This window comes from Triticum aestivum, chromosome 7A (genome assembly GCF_018294505.1).
Source record: "Triticum aestivum cultivar Chinese Spring chromosome 7A, IWGSC CS RefSeq v2.1, whole genome shotgun sequence".
NCBI lineage: Eukaryota > Viridiplantae > Streptophyta > Magnoliopsida > Poales > Poaceae > Triticum > Triticum aestivum.
The window spans coordinates 503,116,679-503,133,244 of NC_057812.1; the positions used below are offsets into that span (position 1 = coordinate 503,116,679).

At 44.0% G+C, this 16,566-nt stretch overlaps 2 protein-coding genes across 2 annotated transcripts; one reads left to right on the forward strand and one right to left on the reverse strand.

The window, feature by feature from the left end:
* The first annotated feature begins 5,629 nt into the window (after positions 1-5,629).
* LOC123147839 (transcription factor BIM2) lies at positions 5,630-9,890 on the forward strand. Its single transcript, XM_044567155.1, has 9 exons — positions 5,630-6,016; positions 6,215-6,376; positions 6,462-6,564; positions 6,675-6,744; positions 6,847-6,945; positions 7,791-7,947; positions 8,040-8,166; positions 8,890-9,016; positions 9,572-9,890. Exons 2-9 carry the CDS (start codon positions 6,286-6,288, stop codon positions 9,593-9,595), a joined length of 798 nt encoding a protein of 265 aa, XP_044423090.1. The 5' UTR covers positions 5,630-6,016; positions 6,215-6,285; the 3' UTR covers positions 9,596-9,890.
* Positions 9,891-10,142: 252 nt separating this feature from the next.
* On the reverse strand, positions 10,143-16,362 carry LOC123147838 (probable E3 ubiquitin ligase SUD1). Its single transcript, XM_044567154.1, has 9 exons — positions 16,055-16,362; positions 15,363-15,875; positions 13,942-14,538; positions 13,638-13,843; positions 13,259-13,552; positions 11,957-12,114; positions 11,687-11,850; positions 11,426-11,608; positions 10,143-10,882 (listed from the first exon to the last, which is right to left on the reverse strand). The coding sequence occupies exons 1-9, from the start codon at positions 16,262-16,264 to the stop codon at positions 10,496-10,498; spliced, it is 2,712 nt and encodes a 903-aa protein (XP_044423089.1). The 5' UTR covers positions 16,265-16,362; the 3' UTR covers positions 10,143-10,495.
* Between the last annotated feature and the right edge of the window lie 204 nt (positions 16,363-16,566).

Consider the following 16,566-nt stretch of genomic DNA (forward strand, 5'->3'; position numbering starts at 1 on the left):
CCAAATATGCATGTAGTGATAGCATTATTTTGTTCTTGCTCTACTGTGTTACTTTGCCAGCATATTCCATGTGCTGACCCATTTCGGGCTGCAACGTATTATGTTGCAGACTTTTCAGACAGGGAGTAAGGTATGTTAGGTCGTTGCCGTGCAGCTCAGCTATGTCGTTGGAGTTGATGGACTCACCTTATCTTCCAAGCCTTCCGCTGTTATCGTATTATATGGCCTTAAGCCATATTATTGTAATAAGTTCTCTCTTGAGACATTCGATGTAATAAGTGTGTGATTGCTACTCTGTTATAAATCCTTCGAGTACTGTGTGTGTCAGCATTACCGATCCAGGGATGACACTGAAGCACAGAGACTTGACCATGTGAGGTCGGGTCGCTACACTAAGCTAATGGAATGGGTCATGTCAATCACATCATTCTCCTAATGATGTGATCCCGTTAATCAAATGACAACTCATGTCTATGGTTAGGAAACTTAACCATCTTTGATCAACGAGCTAGTCAAGTAGAGGCATACTAGTGACACTCTGTTTGTCTATGTATTCACACATGTATTATGTTTTCGGTTAATACAATTCTAGCATGAATAATAAACATTTATCATGATATAAGGAAATAAATAATAACTTTATTATTGCCTCTAGGGCATATTTCTTTCAAAGAATTCTGTCAAGGGTGGTCAATGTTTGGTCGCATGGGAATATGTTTCTTTGCCTAGATACGCCGATGGGCTGGGAGTTCGGAACCTCGTGGCGCACAATAATGCACTGTTATGCACGTTCACTGCCAGGGTTCTACAAAACTCCGATGTCCCCTGCTATCAGTGGTTCGCCCATCGGTACTGCTATACTCGCATACCACATGGCTCAGCCAGCAGAGACACTGCTATTTGGAAGGGCTTCAAGGAATGCATTTCCCTGGTTATGGCCTCGACGTATTGCTCTCTCGATGGTGGCAAGATGATCTCTTTCTGGCATCATAAGTGGCTAGGGGTCGGCCGCCTTCGCTTCGTCCTACCAGTCTTGTACTCATATGCAAGGGATAGTCGTTGCTCCGTCGCCTCTCAGTTTGACAATGGCCGCTGGGTTGTCCAGTTGCATCCTAACCTATCAAGCTCAGCGGTTCAGGAGCTACATCGCCTCAATTCTTTCCTGTTGGACGTGCTACCCAATTTGGCTCACCCAGACCTTCGTTGAACCGCCATCTGCAACAAAGAGGTCAGTACCAAGACACATTCGCGCATTGGATCTGGGATCCTATCATCCCTCTCAAATATCGGATTTTTCTTTGGCTCGCTTTTTGGGGCGGCTCAACACACGGGACAATATGACAAAGAAGAAGTGGTACCCAGTTGCTACTCACCCTGACTGCAATATCTGCCCAGCTACTGAGTCCATCAATCACATAGTTCTGCGTTGCGTACCGGCTGATGCAATTTGAGACAAGTTGAGTGTGGCCAGCCATGCCTCCTGCTCCCCGGACATTCTGGTGTTTGTGCAACAACTCCATTTCTATTGGCCTTCTACTAGGGAAGTGCATGTTCTTTTTGTTGCTTGTGCCGTCACATTATGGCACGCCAGAAACGACAGGGTATTCCATTTCAAGCGCTGGTCGCCCTCTTATACCAGACAATATGCAGTCCAACTCTTATCCCTTTGGATGAACAGGGCTACACGCATGAAGGATATAGAGTATTTAGTTTCCTGAGTACATCAACTTAGTTCCTAGCATAGATATTTAAACTGATGCCATGTACCAGTGGCGGACCCAGGAAAAAATTGGAGGGTGTGCACACTTCAGAAAAAATCTGCCTAATCGAAGTGTCGTATCATATATGGCGAAAGAATAACACAAATAGCTCAATCAAGTCTCACAATATTACATTTCCGAAAGTCATTTCAATTTTGCAAAATACTGAGGACCATGTTTATTTTGGTAGTCATACTAAATTGGTTGTATGCATACCTAGTTGGTGTAGAAGCCGAGAAGTGAAAATCTCTTCCATTTTAAGATAGCAGAACACACACATGCACAAATCTCCCCCAAAAAATGAATCGCTCTCCTCTGACGCACCCGCGGGTGACATGGGAGGCCTCCCGCCGCCATTGTCCCCCGGCCCTCCTCCCCCCTCATCATTGCACAGGCGCGTCGGCGGACGAAGCCTGCCTGGCGCAGGCTACATATGACACAGACCGGCGGCTGGTACTGTCCTTGGGGTGGTGGTGGCCTCTGAGATGGATAGGTGGAAGACGGCAGCGGTAGCCTCTAAGAGTGCGTTGGATTGATGTGTGCCCCGGACCTGTCATTGTGGCTTGGTTGGGGCCTCCGGCTTTAAATGTTAGGCTTTGGTGCGAAATTCATTTGGCATTCGGCTCAAATTTTCGGCACTTCTTTATCAAGTGGATAGAAGTAGCGATAGATGTTGCCGAGATGGTGGCCTTAGACTTACTATCACTAGTAGAAAAGGGGGCAATGGTCCAGGCAGGGCCGGCCCATTAGTCCAGAACCGGGACCAATGGGAGCATTTGACCCGGTTCGTGAGCCTCGGGGGCCGGCCGGGCCACGTGGGCCATTGGTCCCGGTTCGTCTGGGCCTTTTGGTCCCGGTTGGTGGGACGAACCGGGACTAAAAGGCCTCGCTCCTAGCCCACCACCATTGGTCCCGGTTGGTGGCCTGAACCGGGACCAAAGGCTACCTTTTAGTCCCGGTTCGAGCCACGAACCAGGACTAAAGGGTTTGTCCTCGTTGCGGTCAGAGTTTAGTCCCATCTCGCCAACCGAAGGGCACTCACACCGGTTTATAAGCCCCTCCCTCTCTGCCTTGTTGAGCTCCTCTCAAAATGAAAATAGAGACGGCGAAGCGCAAAAATTGGAGACAGGATGATCTCCATTCTTCATAATGGAGAGTCAGGGTCTATATTATTTTATGCTATTTTACCTTAAGGGTGTTTAGGTCCTACCTGATAGTGATGATCATGTGCTAAGAACAATTATATGTAGGGTTGGGTTCGATGACTATGAGGATGATGGTCGTATGACTTATTATTAATAACGAGTAAAAGTTGTATGATGCATATGATGCATGATTAGTAGGACTTGTTATTATATATGATGATGTATGATGCGAACATGCAGCGGGTGAAATGAACATAGCAGCAGTGGTAAACCAAGGACGAAGATATAAGAGAGGACACTTCTCTCTATTAGCTAACTAATAACAACCTAAAAATAACCCCCCAAACCCCTAAAGCAGCCACTTTTTTTAAAAAAAACATCTCCTTTTGGTCCCGATTGGTGCCACCAACCGGGACCAAAGCCCCCCCCCCCCCTGCCTGGGCTCGGTGCACCGGCCACGTGGAGGCACATCTGTCCTGGTTCGTGTTTGAACCGGGACTAGGGGGGGGGTATTAGTAACGATCCATTAGTCCCGGTTCAGGAACCGGGACTAAAGGCCCTTACGAACCGGGACAGATGCTCCCTTTTCTACTAGTGTATGTATTATTTTATAAGGTCCTTGTGAATAATTAATAAAGTGGTTGCCTGTATCACCCAGATGCAAGGTCGGGGGTCATCTTCCTTTTATAAAAAAAAGGTAGGGCCAGGTGGTAGATTGAAGTTGTCTCACAAAAATAACGTGGTAGATTGAAGAGTCCTATTTTTTCCCGTTTGCAATCTACGCGAGTCGCCGCTAGAGTTTCCGTCGAGTTGACCGATGGAATTGATCTAGCTAGCTACTACCGAGCTCATGTAGTACTGCTAGTAGAAAAATCAGTCAAGATGGTTTGTTAGGTTTGCATGTACGTGTACAGCTTGAGGTGAATTAGTTCAGGACTACAAATAAAACCAACAAAATCAGCAAAAGATGACATATAGTGAAAAAAATCTGCAAAATGCTGGGTGTGCCACGGCACACCCGGCACACCCTCTAGGTCCGCCAATGCCATGTACTTTCTTCCGACCCTCCTATTTTTCTTTTCCGAGGCAACTTATGGCCTCTGCACCACGGTGTGTAACATAAGTTTCATGTAATTGACCTTTGGTTATCATGTTGTGGCTGTTTTAAAATGCATAAGGTAGAACGAGATCTACCTTTTATTTATAAAAAAACGAGTCTAAACCGTCACGGCATCACATATTCCAAGCAGCAGCCGTAGTCGAACCCAACTCCAACAATCATGTCGGCCGAACATGCATCCACGCAGATTATCTTTTGTTCAATCCAAAACTGTACGTGCATGCAAGCCATGGACCACCGTGCCTGTGCACTAGTCCGAATCGGCCCTACATGCATACAAAAGGAAACTCACAAAATTCAATTTGTACACGTATCACAACCGGTGGTTTCTCCATGGCATCCGTTGGACTCCTGAACAAACACGCCTATTTCCTTGCGTTGTACTTTGCGTGACGAGATCTGCTGCCGCACGTCGCAAACTGCCTCTTCGTGTACGCACAGCCTTGTATCGTAACCTTCCTTCTCTCGGTCCATGCATCTTGGAAAAAACTCGTCGCCGTATCCGACGAACAGCTCACCCCGTCACCTCTGACCTTGGTTCTCGCCAGTGATCTGTACTGCCCCGTCGCGCGTATTAACCCTACCGTAACCGTCGCCACCTCGCGCATCATTCGTGCACAAGCCGTGCTGTATCTTGGCTATCCACGTCGCCGACACAATCCGTCCGTAGTGCCGCGCCCCTTGTACAACACCGAGCGCACCATCTCGATGCTCTCACACTTCGATGTATCCGACCGCCCCCAACGTCTAGTCGTGGGTCTGATCGCGAGCTGGATCCATCGCCTCTACAACGTCTTCAACAACCACTACGCTGGTCCGATCGCCACGTCTAACCGATCATTACCACCACAATGCATCGAACGGTCCAAGCCTCCCGCCCGAAGTGTCCGACACCACCGACCGCATCCGCGATGCCGCCATGCTCCACCTTGCACCAAACGAACGTTCCATGGCACCCGTCGAGCATGATCCTCATACCTCCGGATAATCTTTCGCATAGCCTTCTCGCAACCTTGCTCATGATACCACTTGCTAGAATAAAACGCTAATGCAAAATCATAGACGACGCATGATGCACGATATTTGTTAACGAGGTTCACCAATATGGCTACATCCCTGGGGCATGACTACGGGCGCTCCTCCCCAAGATATCACAACACCGACCGACCGGGCGCCGGCATAAGCCATCGGCTCCCCGCATACCCGTTACTATCAAGTCGTCATGGGTTATAACGTGTGGTGCCCCTCCATATATAAAAGGCCTCGGATACAACGTGTCCGACTCCTACACAACTCTTACCTAACCACACCAATTACAACTCCAAGACCACGTAACCCCTTGCGTACATAATATTCGACAGAATATAACAGCACCGACGACCACTTCGGTGTTGCACCTCTTGGCCATTCGTGGTGGTCGGAGGTGTGATGGTGTGCGGCGGCCGGTGGATGTGTGAGAAAGGATGAGGACTGTGCAGGGTAGGGTTTACGGAGAAGAAGTCTGATCGGCTTTAAAGTCGGGTTAGGCTTCTCGATCGTTGCGCCATCATGAATGTGAATAGGCCGATTTGCCGGAGTGAATGCGAGGCCGAAGCAGACGCGGCCGAAAAAGGTTATGAATGGGCATGACGCTTCGAAGTTCGACATGACAACGTCCTGACTCCCCCAAACCTCCCTGTTTGATGCCAGTTTACGGGTGATGTGAACAAATTTGATAACCACAATATCCAACCCAAAGTGTCCTGACCATCCGCTTTAGACATTTACGGTCGATTTGGATTTAGAGAGATCAGATTTTTGAGTTACCCTAATTGGCTAATTGCAAAAATGTCCGTACAAGTTTTTCCCCGCGCACCTTACAATTTTGACTGAGAAAAAAACTCATTAAACCCCCGCGCCGCTCCGATCTTCTTTTCCGGCGACGGCGGCGGTGGAGGCGGCGGTGGCTGTTTTGCTTCGCTCCTCCTTGGTCTGAGGATCTCCACCCCAAGGTATTCTTCTTTCAAATACTCCTCCGTTACTGCAGTGGCGTGGAGTGAAGATCTATCCCAACATGGGTTAATTCCTTGGAATTGTCGCTGACGAAACCTAGCTTGGATTTTGCGTAATGAAACCCTAGCATTGATTGTCCTGGGTTGATTCTCCTTTACTGCAGCAAATTTGATCCAAATTCCTCTTCTCCTTTTCAGTTTGTGCAGGATTTGGTTGCCGTGCGGTGGTCGGCTGGCTAGGGCAGGCGGCGGGACCGGACTCCTCTCTCATGCAGAATCGAGTACATCCTGCCGGAGCCTCGTCCTCTGCCTCCAGCGGCGGAGACGGCTCTGGTTCAGGCTTCTGCCTCAGTGATATAAGTCAGTTTTCTTCTGTCAACCCCTTCACATCATCTATGAACTCGTGTCAATGAATCTGGTACAACCGTACAATGCCATATTGCAGTGGAAATCGAAGCTGGCAGCGGGGGAGACCACAAAGCACCGGGCTCCCCGAGGTCCAAGCATTCCGCTACCGAGCAGAGACGTCGCTGCAAAATCAATGAGAGGCAAGCCCCCAACTGCCCACCCTAGCCAATCCATTATGAACTATATTATTCTTTCTGCGATATTACCCCCTATCTACCAATAACTGTTAGCATTACTAACTGCAATGCAGATTTCAGATACTCCGTGATCTTGTACCACAAAGTGACCAGAAGAGAGATAAGGCCACATTCCTTTTGGAGGTCCTTGTTTTCTTCCCTTTCTCATCACTCCCTTTCCCCTATTTCGATAAGGATACCTGTGTCTATACTCCAGTGCACATAAGCAGTTGTTATCCTCTGCAGGTGATTGAATATGTCAAATTCTTACAAGAAAAGGTACAAAACCATGAAGCATGTGCTGGTGGAGACTGGAACCAAGAAAATACAAAATTGGCGCCTTGGGTAATCCACATTTCACTGTCCTCCCGTATTCATTACATAAGCGTGCCTGCTATTTGCTTTGTCATGACAGTCAAATTTGTATGTGAAAGAATTATATGAAAATATCATATGTGGCAGCCTAAATAAAGATTAACATGACAGCCATTACAATTTGCACCACTAAAGCATTAACAGAAATTATAGATTATTTCGAATTTACTTTCCAGTACACATTCAGGAGAAATTTGTCCGGTTCGTTTATTAGATCTGCAACTAGCAACTTATTTCATTGCTGTTCACTGGAAATCTCTATCTCTGAAATCCTATGCAGCCGAGTAGAAAGTTCTACCATAGAATTTCCATGATGGAAAGTGTGCAAAGGTGAAGTTCACTATAATTTAGCACCGCAAATCTTTTGAATTTTGTCAGTAAGTCGCGACTAACGTTCACCGTAGGTATATGCACAATGATTCAGTCATAGGTAATTAACCGAATTCTTCTGTTTGGAAAAAAACAGTAAACCAATAATAGTAACTCACACATTATGTTATGATTTATGGCTGTCATATTTTACTCCTTGTGCTCAAGAATATACACTGCTGAACAGCGGCGCAGTATCTCATATTTAACTTCTGATATGTTAGTTGAAATCAAATATTGTCGTGTTAAGAAAGAAAATCTGGCCAAATCTGATGTTATCATTTCCATGCAGTCAATAATTGGAAATTTTATATTAGTTGTTAAAGTTAGGGATGTTTCACTGCACTCTTTCTAGGTAAGTTTCTGAACAGATGGATTAGTAGCGTTCAGCAATGCCTGGTGTTGAAACCTTAAAATTATTGAAATAACATGTTATATTATAACAGAGTAGCAACCGAGTACCAGTTGACCTCATGCCAGGTGTAGCAGCACCCACAACAAAAAATTGCTCTGCTGGGAACTTTCTGGACAACAGTATCCCCACCATGCCAGAAATGCTGCAAAATGCTGAAACGGTAGTAGAACCAGCCAAGTTAAATGCAGGTATACGTAGATAATATAGTCTGTGTGAGTTGTTAGCCTTTTAGATTGTACTATTCAACAATGAGTGCTAATTGCTCTCCTTTTTCTCTCAGATATTATAGAATCACAGTACCAGTCCCAATGGCAAGATTGCCTTGTGGACAGTGAAATGAGCAATGAAAAAGAAGAATTGACTATAGATGAGGGTACCATAACTGTTTCCAGCGTGTACTCCCAAAAGTATGTTTCTAGCCTTCGCAAAATTCTGTGAAGTTTTCCTTACTGATAATTGCTACTAGTAGTTTTAGAGTTTCTGGAACGAAGAAAGGGATTGCTAACGTTTATGGTACATATAATGTTAACTGCAAAAGATTTCTCAACTTGTTCTTGCCTGATATTTTATGCATTTCTTCATACTCCAGTGTGTGTATGATGGAAAAAGTGTATGTAAATGTATAAATATTTACCCTAGTCGCCTCTGATGCCCCAATACAAGGTTTCATATCCGTATCTGATACCTATATCGAATACTCCCTCCGTTCCTAAATATAATTCTTTTTAGAGATTCCAATATGGACTACATACGGAGCAAAATGAGTGAATCTACACTCTAAAATACGTCTATATACATCCGTATGTAGTTCATGTTGAAATCTCTAAAAAGACTTATATTTAAGAACGAAGGGAGTACATGTTATGCCATGGATACACTTGGATACATGTCCACCCAGTATTGGGTTGGGCAAAATACACACATGTTATTCACTGCAGTTCATAAGAAGTGATTCCGTATGTTTGCATCTTTTTGTTAACCTTGAGGATGGAATTATCTTTGTCATCCATTTAGATACATTTTCTTTTCTGATCAATTGCTCTGCATTTGGTATTCCTACATGTTCTTTTGACATTCATCTTGAACAGCTTTGACTCACTCAACTATTATTTGTAATTCTTCTTAAACAGCCTATTTACGGCTTTGACTAATGCAATGGAAAATTTGGGCATCGATTTGTCACAAGCCAGTGTCACCGTGCACGTCAATCTGGGCAGGAGAGCAATTTCCAGGTCTAATAATATATCCAGTGCAAAGGTGGAAGCTCTCAATCTACTCATGAATATTTAACTGAAATAATTTGAAATGTGTCTATCATGGAATATATTTATTTAGCATCTTGCAAAAAAATACTAATAAGAAAGGAGTCGTGATTACCAGCCTAACTTTGTTCTCAACCACAATATGGTCCATGATTAATACAGTGGCACATGTGACACACTTAGAATCTGGACCTTAGAAACACAAACTGTACTCTGTATTACAGAGTATTTATGTTTTTGTAAAACGGCAGTATAATAGAGGTGGCAAATAGTAGGTTCTTGCTATTACAAAAATCAATTAACTTGTAATTTTTTATTGAAGACGGATTTGCGTTATGCAAACGCTGTCCATTTTTACTTTACTACTGGCTGTTTGCTAATGCCCTTCTGTATGTCAAATTTTGTGGTAGGTGCATACTAATAATAAAATTGATCATGTGCTTTCCATAAACGGAATTGTAACTACAGTTAATCATATTTTTTTTTTGTTCAATGATGCCCATTATTCATTCAAGTACTCTCCTGATCTTATTTCTTTAAATGGGAGCAGAAAGACATGCCAGCCGCAAACTAAATCATACAAGGTGCTGGGCAGGCCAAAAGCTGTTAGGAATCTGAGGAAGCGTCGAAGAGGCAGTCTAGTAGGAGTCATTCCTGGATCTCAACTTGCTTTTATGGATAAACCCTTTCTGCTATATCTTCCCGTGGCCCTCCCTTATCCTCGCTGAGTGTAAATTAAATTATTATTTTTGAAAGCACACTATCTTATGTGTACATTTGTTATATATGATGTAATTAGCTGATTGTCGGTCTGTGGAAACTACAGCCTACCCCGTCTCAGAAGAAGGAAAAACTGCAATATATCTTTTTGTTGAGTGTCAATAAACTAGGAGTACAACATATTATGAGAGCTCTTTCCCCTGCCTCCCTACATGACACCCACGGTTACAACATACCAACAAAAAATGTTTTCTGGCTAGCAACAAAGTTATGTGAAATTTGTCCAAATGATAGATTTTGCAACATGCCTGAATCGGCAGCAGAACATGAGTGCACGACCCATGGGTCCTGAGGGCTACCAAAATGCCGAGAAACACCACACCCATATGGCTACAGCCCCAGAAACAAGTGAAAACCTCAGAATTTGATAACATTGCCCGAATCAGCACCAGACCAAGGCCCTCATGTAATGACGATTGCAAAAGGTGTCTGAGATTCCTAAAAACCATAGGCTATTACAACCACGATTACGATCAAATTCTCAAGACTCAGCAACCTACCGAACCGGCACAAAAGATCGTGACCAACAGGTGATGGCAACTAAAACTACATCCATATTTACAAGCAAACTACCTCTCCGACATCTCACTGTATCATCTCCATCTGTAACACGGCCTCTTCGCTTCCTGATGCCGACTGTTGTTATGTTTAAACCTAACTACTATAGAAAACTGAGTTGCAAGGAGAAGGGCCTTCAGCTGTTGTCAGTGTAGTCTTGCAGCCTCTGCCCGATAATATAGCGCTCATCCCTGATAGAATCGTGGAGTTTCACCAGGACACCCCAGAATACCTTGGCAAGGTAGCAGAGCGCATATAAGGCGAGGCTGCCCAGCCATGCGAAATGGTACACCGTCGAGTTCACCGCAGCAGAGTAGCCAAACCTTGGGAAAAGGCCCTTCGCAAGCACATAAGGAACACACAGAACAATCACTAGCTTCATGGTGATAGGCATCAATATATCTTGCAAGACCCACTTTGCCCTCAACCCTGCAAAGCCATCATCCTTTGCCCGAGTAAGCTTCCAGTCCCATCTTCCATCAATGAAATGAGCCAGGAAAGGCGCGTCCCTTGTCCAATGAGCCTTCAACAATGGTAACAAAAATATCTAATTAGAATAACCTGGCAAATTACCAGCAAACTACTACATTAAGTAACCATGTGCCCATTGCAAGATCAGTCAGAATAGAAACTCAGCCATCATTGGGCAGATATTGGCAATTGATACTTGATAGCATGCCTGAGGCGGCACGGGAGACGAATTAAATATTGCAGGCTTTCTCAATGGGAAGAGTCAATTACAAAAATATTGTGACTAATAACAACAAAACAGCTTTGCAAATGAGATGGACTAAAATAAAATATGCACTGTTCATTTTGATAATTCGCTTTAGCAAGGAAACTATGCATTTTGCAACTGGTACACTTTTGGTGTCATGTACTCCCTCCTTTCCAAAATACTTGTCATGGTTTTAGTTCGAATTAAAACTACGACAAGCATTTTAGAACGGAGGGAGTAGCAAATTTTCCCAAATAATTGCGATCGCCTGATTATGCCAAGTATGGTGCATACATGATAAATACAAGTTAAGACATCAGAAAAGTGACAAGACAAGTTGCATCTCACCAAATTAGTCCAGAATTTCAGCAATAGCATCCCCAGGAACCAAATGCTGAAGAAGTCTAGAACTGGAATGTCATCAGAGGGCACAATGAAGGGTGACATCACCAGAAAATCAACCAGGAACTTGAAGGGTGATATCAGGAGAAAATCAACCAGCAATCCTATTAGAATGGGAATGATAACAATCTGGCAACAAACAACAAGTTACTGAACTGTTTTATCAAAATAAAATAAAAATGAAACCACCTCAATTAAAATGCTCACCCATATGAACAAAAGAGGAGAGCTCTTCAGAGCAGTTATACCCCACTTGCAGATAACAGAAGCTAGAATGCATGTTCTCCCAGATGTCATGTAGACAAATGAATCTCTAGAGGCGGCAATAATAGTTGATATGGTGCAAAATCCAACAGCAAACGCAAACAGATCTAAAAGAAAGATTACCCAAGTAAGCCCAAATAAGATGAATAACATAAACAAACATTCACTTCATTTACAGAGGAATTTCAGTGATCATCTCTGAGCAATTATTACCATTGGACTTCAATCCACCTGCTACTGGCAGCTGAGGGATGGCCAACAATAATGCACGCCCAACTGAGATTGGAAAGATAAGCACAACAGTGTTGAGTATCACAACAGTCAACCATGCTAGCACTACAAGTAGTGTCATTCGAACTGCAACAGATCTCCTGTTACAATGTGTAAGAAGGGTAAATATCTTCTAGAAAAATTGTGCAGCCAACATCTTGAGTTTGCAAAACATTAATTAGTTGAATGGTAAAAAATGAGCAGGCAAGTATAGGAAATAAAAACGAGATTAGAAAAAGAATTCAAAGAAAATATAATTTATTTTGACTGAAGACTAAAATTGCCGTACTGAAGATGCAACAATGGTACGCATATTTGTTTCTTGAAGTCAATGTTCAGGATATCGGTAACTGGTACCATATCAGTTGGGTGCTGGGTAGGGATTAAACGGTGAATCAGCCATTTAACTAAATTTATCGGTAACCCATTTATCAGGAGGTCAACTAGGGCCATATCAATACATCCTAGGCTATATAGCAACATGCAATGTACTAAGTATCTAAATATGCAATCCTAGGCTACATAGCAACAAGGAAATTGTTGCCTTGATGTTCTGATGTTGCAGCCGATCTGGAAGGCCATAAACCTGAACATTGAAACATAGGGAGGGAACGGGCCAGTTTTGGGCTAAAAAAGGCCTAGCAGTTAATTGACCCAGCCGATAATTCAGCTTGACAACTGATAAATCGGCTTGTCAGACAAATTAACTGAACCTACCAGTTAATGGCTCGAATAGCGCGTTCTCATATCGGGAGGGGTCTGAATAGCAGTTAACTGACCTATATTTGGAACAGTGTTTGAAGTATTGTTTTTACATGATCCATAGTGCCCATATGGAAGTAATGTCAGACAGTACAACCATATATGGATCTCACTTCAATATTTGATCCAGTTTGTACAAGTTTGAGGATCCAAATATTCGATTACCAGTTCTGTGGCATACTAGAACCACCTATGCAATGTTTAACCCCCAAAAGATGGAAATTCCTGTGACGAGACACATTTGGGAAGATATATACCGAGATTGGGTACCCTCTTCATTCTAAAGATAAAAGTGTGCAAAAAGAACAAACACCAACACTACTGCCTAACCACCAGAATGCATGTATCTTAAATGAATAGTCAACAATGAAATCATATAAAGAAATAAAATTAGATCATATTAGAGAATGGGTGTGGGAGCATCAGGTTACAAATAGTGCAGAATGTACAGTCCCTTGAGTGAACAAAAATATGGGAGTTTACCTATTAGCCATAGCTTCGTAAGTGCTGCCATACTGGTCATTTGGTGCGACACTATTACTAACCTCATGTCCAGATGCTCCGTCAGGCTGGACAATCAACAAATCTAATAGACCAAGAGCTTGTCCAGTAGTGGCAAACCAATTTCGCAGTATCTTCTCCACCAGTTTGCGAGGTTGAAGGTATTTGAGTGTATTGCAAATGAGAAACCTCAGAAGGACAATGCCAGAAAGTAACTCTGCGTAGGTCCGTGGCGCTTGCCAAAATGATGTGCCCTTAGTAGGTGGATCGAAGTAGCTACAGTTCATAATATTAAAATAAATGCGTTGAATCACCAAAGACTGGCAGATGCATAAGATGAAGAAGAAAAAAGAATACTTACATGATATCTAATGGGAACAACTTAGGTGCCAATCCACCAGCGATTTGAACAGGAACAAGAAAGACCATACCAACATTGATAATGCCAACAAAAAGACGAGGAAGCTTCTTGAAAGAGATAATATAGAATGGTTCGCGCATGCATGGTTTCACATTATGCTCTTCAGCAAGATGGAAAAATGGAATACTAACTCCTGGCCTCAGTATCTATTCACAAGCAAACAAAAAAATTACTGTTACACCCCTGAAACATATACTGCATGCACTACGAAATGATGAGACCACAAATACAGTACGATAAATACCGGGCGAAGAAGACTGGACAATTTGGAGCGTAGTATCAAAAAGATGCATCCAGTAAGCCAATGTAGAGTAATAGAAGAAAAGGATGAAGCCCACAGAAGTTTGAACCTTTGATGTATTGTTGCACCAAACATTTTCGAAGTACAGATATCAAGAGACCAGCCAAAGAGCAAGGGGAATACTATAATCATGTTTATGACATTAAGAGAAAAGTTGGCAAAAGTGATCAAATTTGCGATCCCTCTGAAGAACATCTGGCAGAGAGAGAATGTCTTGCGGATCATTACATGTATACGATGCAGCCATCTAAAGGGGCTCAACAACCAGCATGTCCCATCAGCCAAGATCTTGAAGAAAATGGCAATCAGAAGTCGTTCTCCCCTCGAGTATTGATGGAAAGTATGCATCCCACCAAAAGTTACACCCAGTGAAAAGATAAATCCATATCCAATTAAAAGGATATAAGCTGTTGAAGCGTATGAGTTGACATCATCCACATTTCCAAAATTGAAACACGAAACGCACCATAGGATTATCCTTCCCAACGTGAAGGGAACAAAACCAAACATGAAAGCAATGCCTATGTCAACTATTACCACCTGAATAGAAAATGATTTAGTTAGAATTTTCCGAAATTAAGTATATTAAAAAAGATAAGCAGAAGATATCTGAAGCCTCCATCCTACAAAAGCAATAAAGCATCCACATGTGGTGTTGAAGCATTGTCCAAAAATGTTAATTAAAACCATGGTGGAACTAGCCCAACAAGGTAACAAAAGCTACAGCAACAACACAATGATTAAAGCACCAAGGAGGACAAGGTTAGCCACTCATGGAGGTGCACTCAAAATAATGGCCTAAGAAATCCTAAACCTACATATTAGGAATAGTCATCCAACATTGCACTTTCTACGCCTCCAGGGTCCAGACTGATGGACAGCAAACCATATTGATGATGTCTCTCCCAATTGCAGGGTAGGAAAAAGGTAAAGAACTGAACGCCATCCAGTTTTACAAAAGAACTCGTACTATTTTGGTCCATGTGATGACCAAATCATTTAAGTTTTGCTATTACTCGCAATAGCCAGGACCGTAAGCGGCATCTTCCCTTTGAACTGAAGTTATACTCTACTATGACCAGTGTTAAGCAAAACCATGACAAGATGTGCTTAATCTCTAGAATATAACTTCATTAATCAGTGCTCTACTCCTGCAGGTAGAATGTAGAATCCTCCCATCACAGTAAACAAGAAACAGTAGTTGGTGTTGGATGAAAAAACCCTTAATGCCAGGCTCTTGTGAATTAGAATTTGCTTCTCTACTTAGTCATAAGATGTGCAAAGCTTGTGGACGTTCCCTCAGAAAAGGAAAACGATAAATGTACAGTCAGAGGACAGTGGGGAGATCAAAGCAAGAAGCGTACCATCAAGGAAGCTTCCACAGTATGCAGCGCAAGGACTTGCAGGCTATCCAATCCCCCAAATCTGTTTTGAAGGTGAGTTTCCAGGCGAGCAACCCAGAGAGCAAATGGAGCAACAGCATCAGCACCAATTCTGGCGAGCCCGTTAAGCTGTCTAAAATGGCCAAGGTCCCTGACGAAGGCTCTTCTGATAGAAACACAGGCGAATATGGTATCCACGGAAGGCATGAACCTGAACCTGTAGAACCCATCTGCAAAGAAGGAGGTGGCGGAGAGCCGGAGGGAGAGCAGGTGTCTCACTTGAGCAAAGCTCCTGGAGAGAGCGAGGCGCCATGTCCAGAGAGTGGTGACGGGCATGATGAATTCCCAGACGAGGACCGCGACGACGAGGGAGAGCAGCACGATAACCCAACCCATGACCTTGTTGGCCAAGCCGAGCATGAATTCGGAAAGGGGCAGCCTCGCAGGGGCGTTTGGAGCGTAGAGAGGGCTGATGGTGATCTCGCGGCTGCACACCTGATCGAAGGAGCAGAGGAACATGAGCATCGCGTCGAATTGGAACTCGAAGATTAAGCTAAGCGCGAACCACACAGCAACAGCATGAATCGAAATTAGCAAACAAGGGCATGGACCATTCATGGCGGATATGATCGATGCCGAGAGAGGGCAGGCGGAGGCGAAGACTAGAGGGATACCTCGCACCGGGATTGGCGGCTGGTGGCGAGCCATCGGAGGAGGCAGTCGTCGTGGACGAACCTGATGCTGCCGCTGCAGGCGCAGGGGCGGCGCAGAGGGCGATCCGCCTCGGCTGGGAAGCGGCAGATGCGGCACTGGTCCCCATCCTCGTCATCCGAGCCGTCCGCCGCGGAGGAGAGCGCGGTCTCCGGCGGAGGGACGGCGGCCATCCTCGGCGAAGCTTCCCTTGGTCTCTCCCCTCTCCCCTCCCCCTCTCGAAAGAAGACACCCTCCGTGCGCTCCTCTTTCTCTCGCTTCCTCGGCCGACACCCACCCTAGTTTGTCTTTATTGACTTGCTGCTGCTAACTCTCTCGTACTTTTTCTGAATCACACTTAGCATCTCCAGATCAGCTATAAATCGGTACCGCAAAAAACGTTTGAGGGATATACTGATTTACGGTATCGCGCAAACAATGACTGAACAGATCCTCTAAAACGATACTGCAAATTTAATAATAAAAACATCCGCGC

Excerpts from the sequence above, each read along its gene's own strand:
- LOC123147839 (XM_044567155.1), top strand. The coding sequence starts at position 6,286 with ATGCAGAATCGAGTACATCCTGCCGGAGCCTCGTCCTCTGCCTCCAGC. Across the intron at positions 8,167-8,889 it reads TCCAGCGTGTACTCCCAAAA|CCTATTTACGGCTTTGACTA; the intron begins GTATGTTTCTAG and ends CTTCTTAAACAG. Across the intron at positions 9,017-9,571 it reads ATAATATATCCAGTGCAAAG|AAAGACATGCCAGCCGCAAA; the intron begins GTGGAAGCTCTC and ends AAATGGGAGCAG.
- LOC123147838 (XM_044567154.1), bottom strand. The coding sequence starts at position 16,264 with ATGGCCGCCGTCCCTCCGCCGGAGACCGCGCTCTCCTCCGCGGCGGAC. Across the intron at positions 13,844-13,941 it reads TGTCCAGTCTTCTTCGCCCG|ATACTGAGGCCAGGAGTTAG; the intron begins GTATTTATCGTA and ends GCTTGTGAATAG. Across the intron at positions 10,883-11,425 it reads TGAAATTCTGGACTAATTTG|GCTCATTGGACAAGGGACGC; the intron begins GTGAGATGCAAC and ends CCATTGTTGAAG.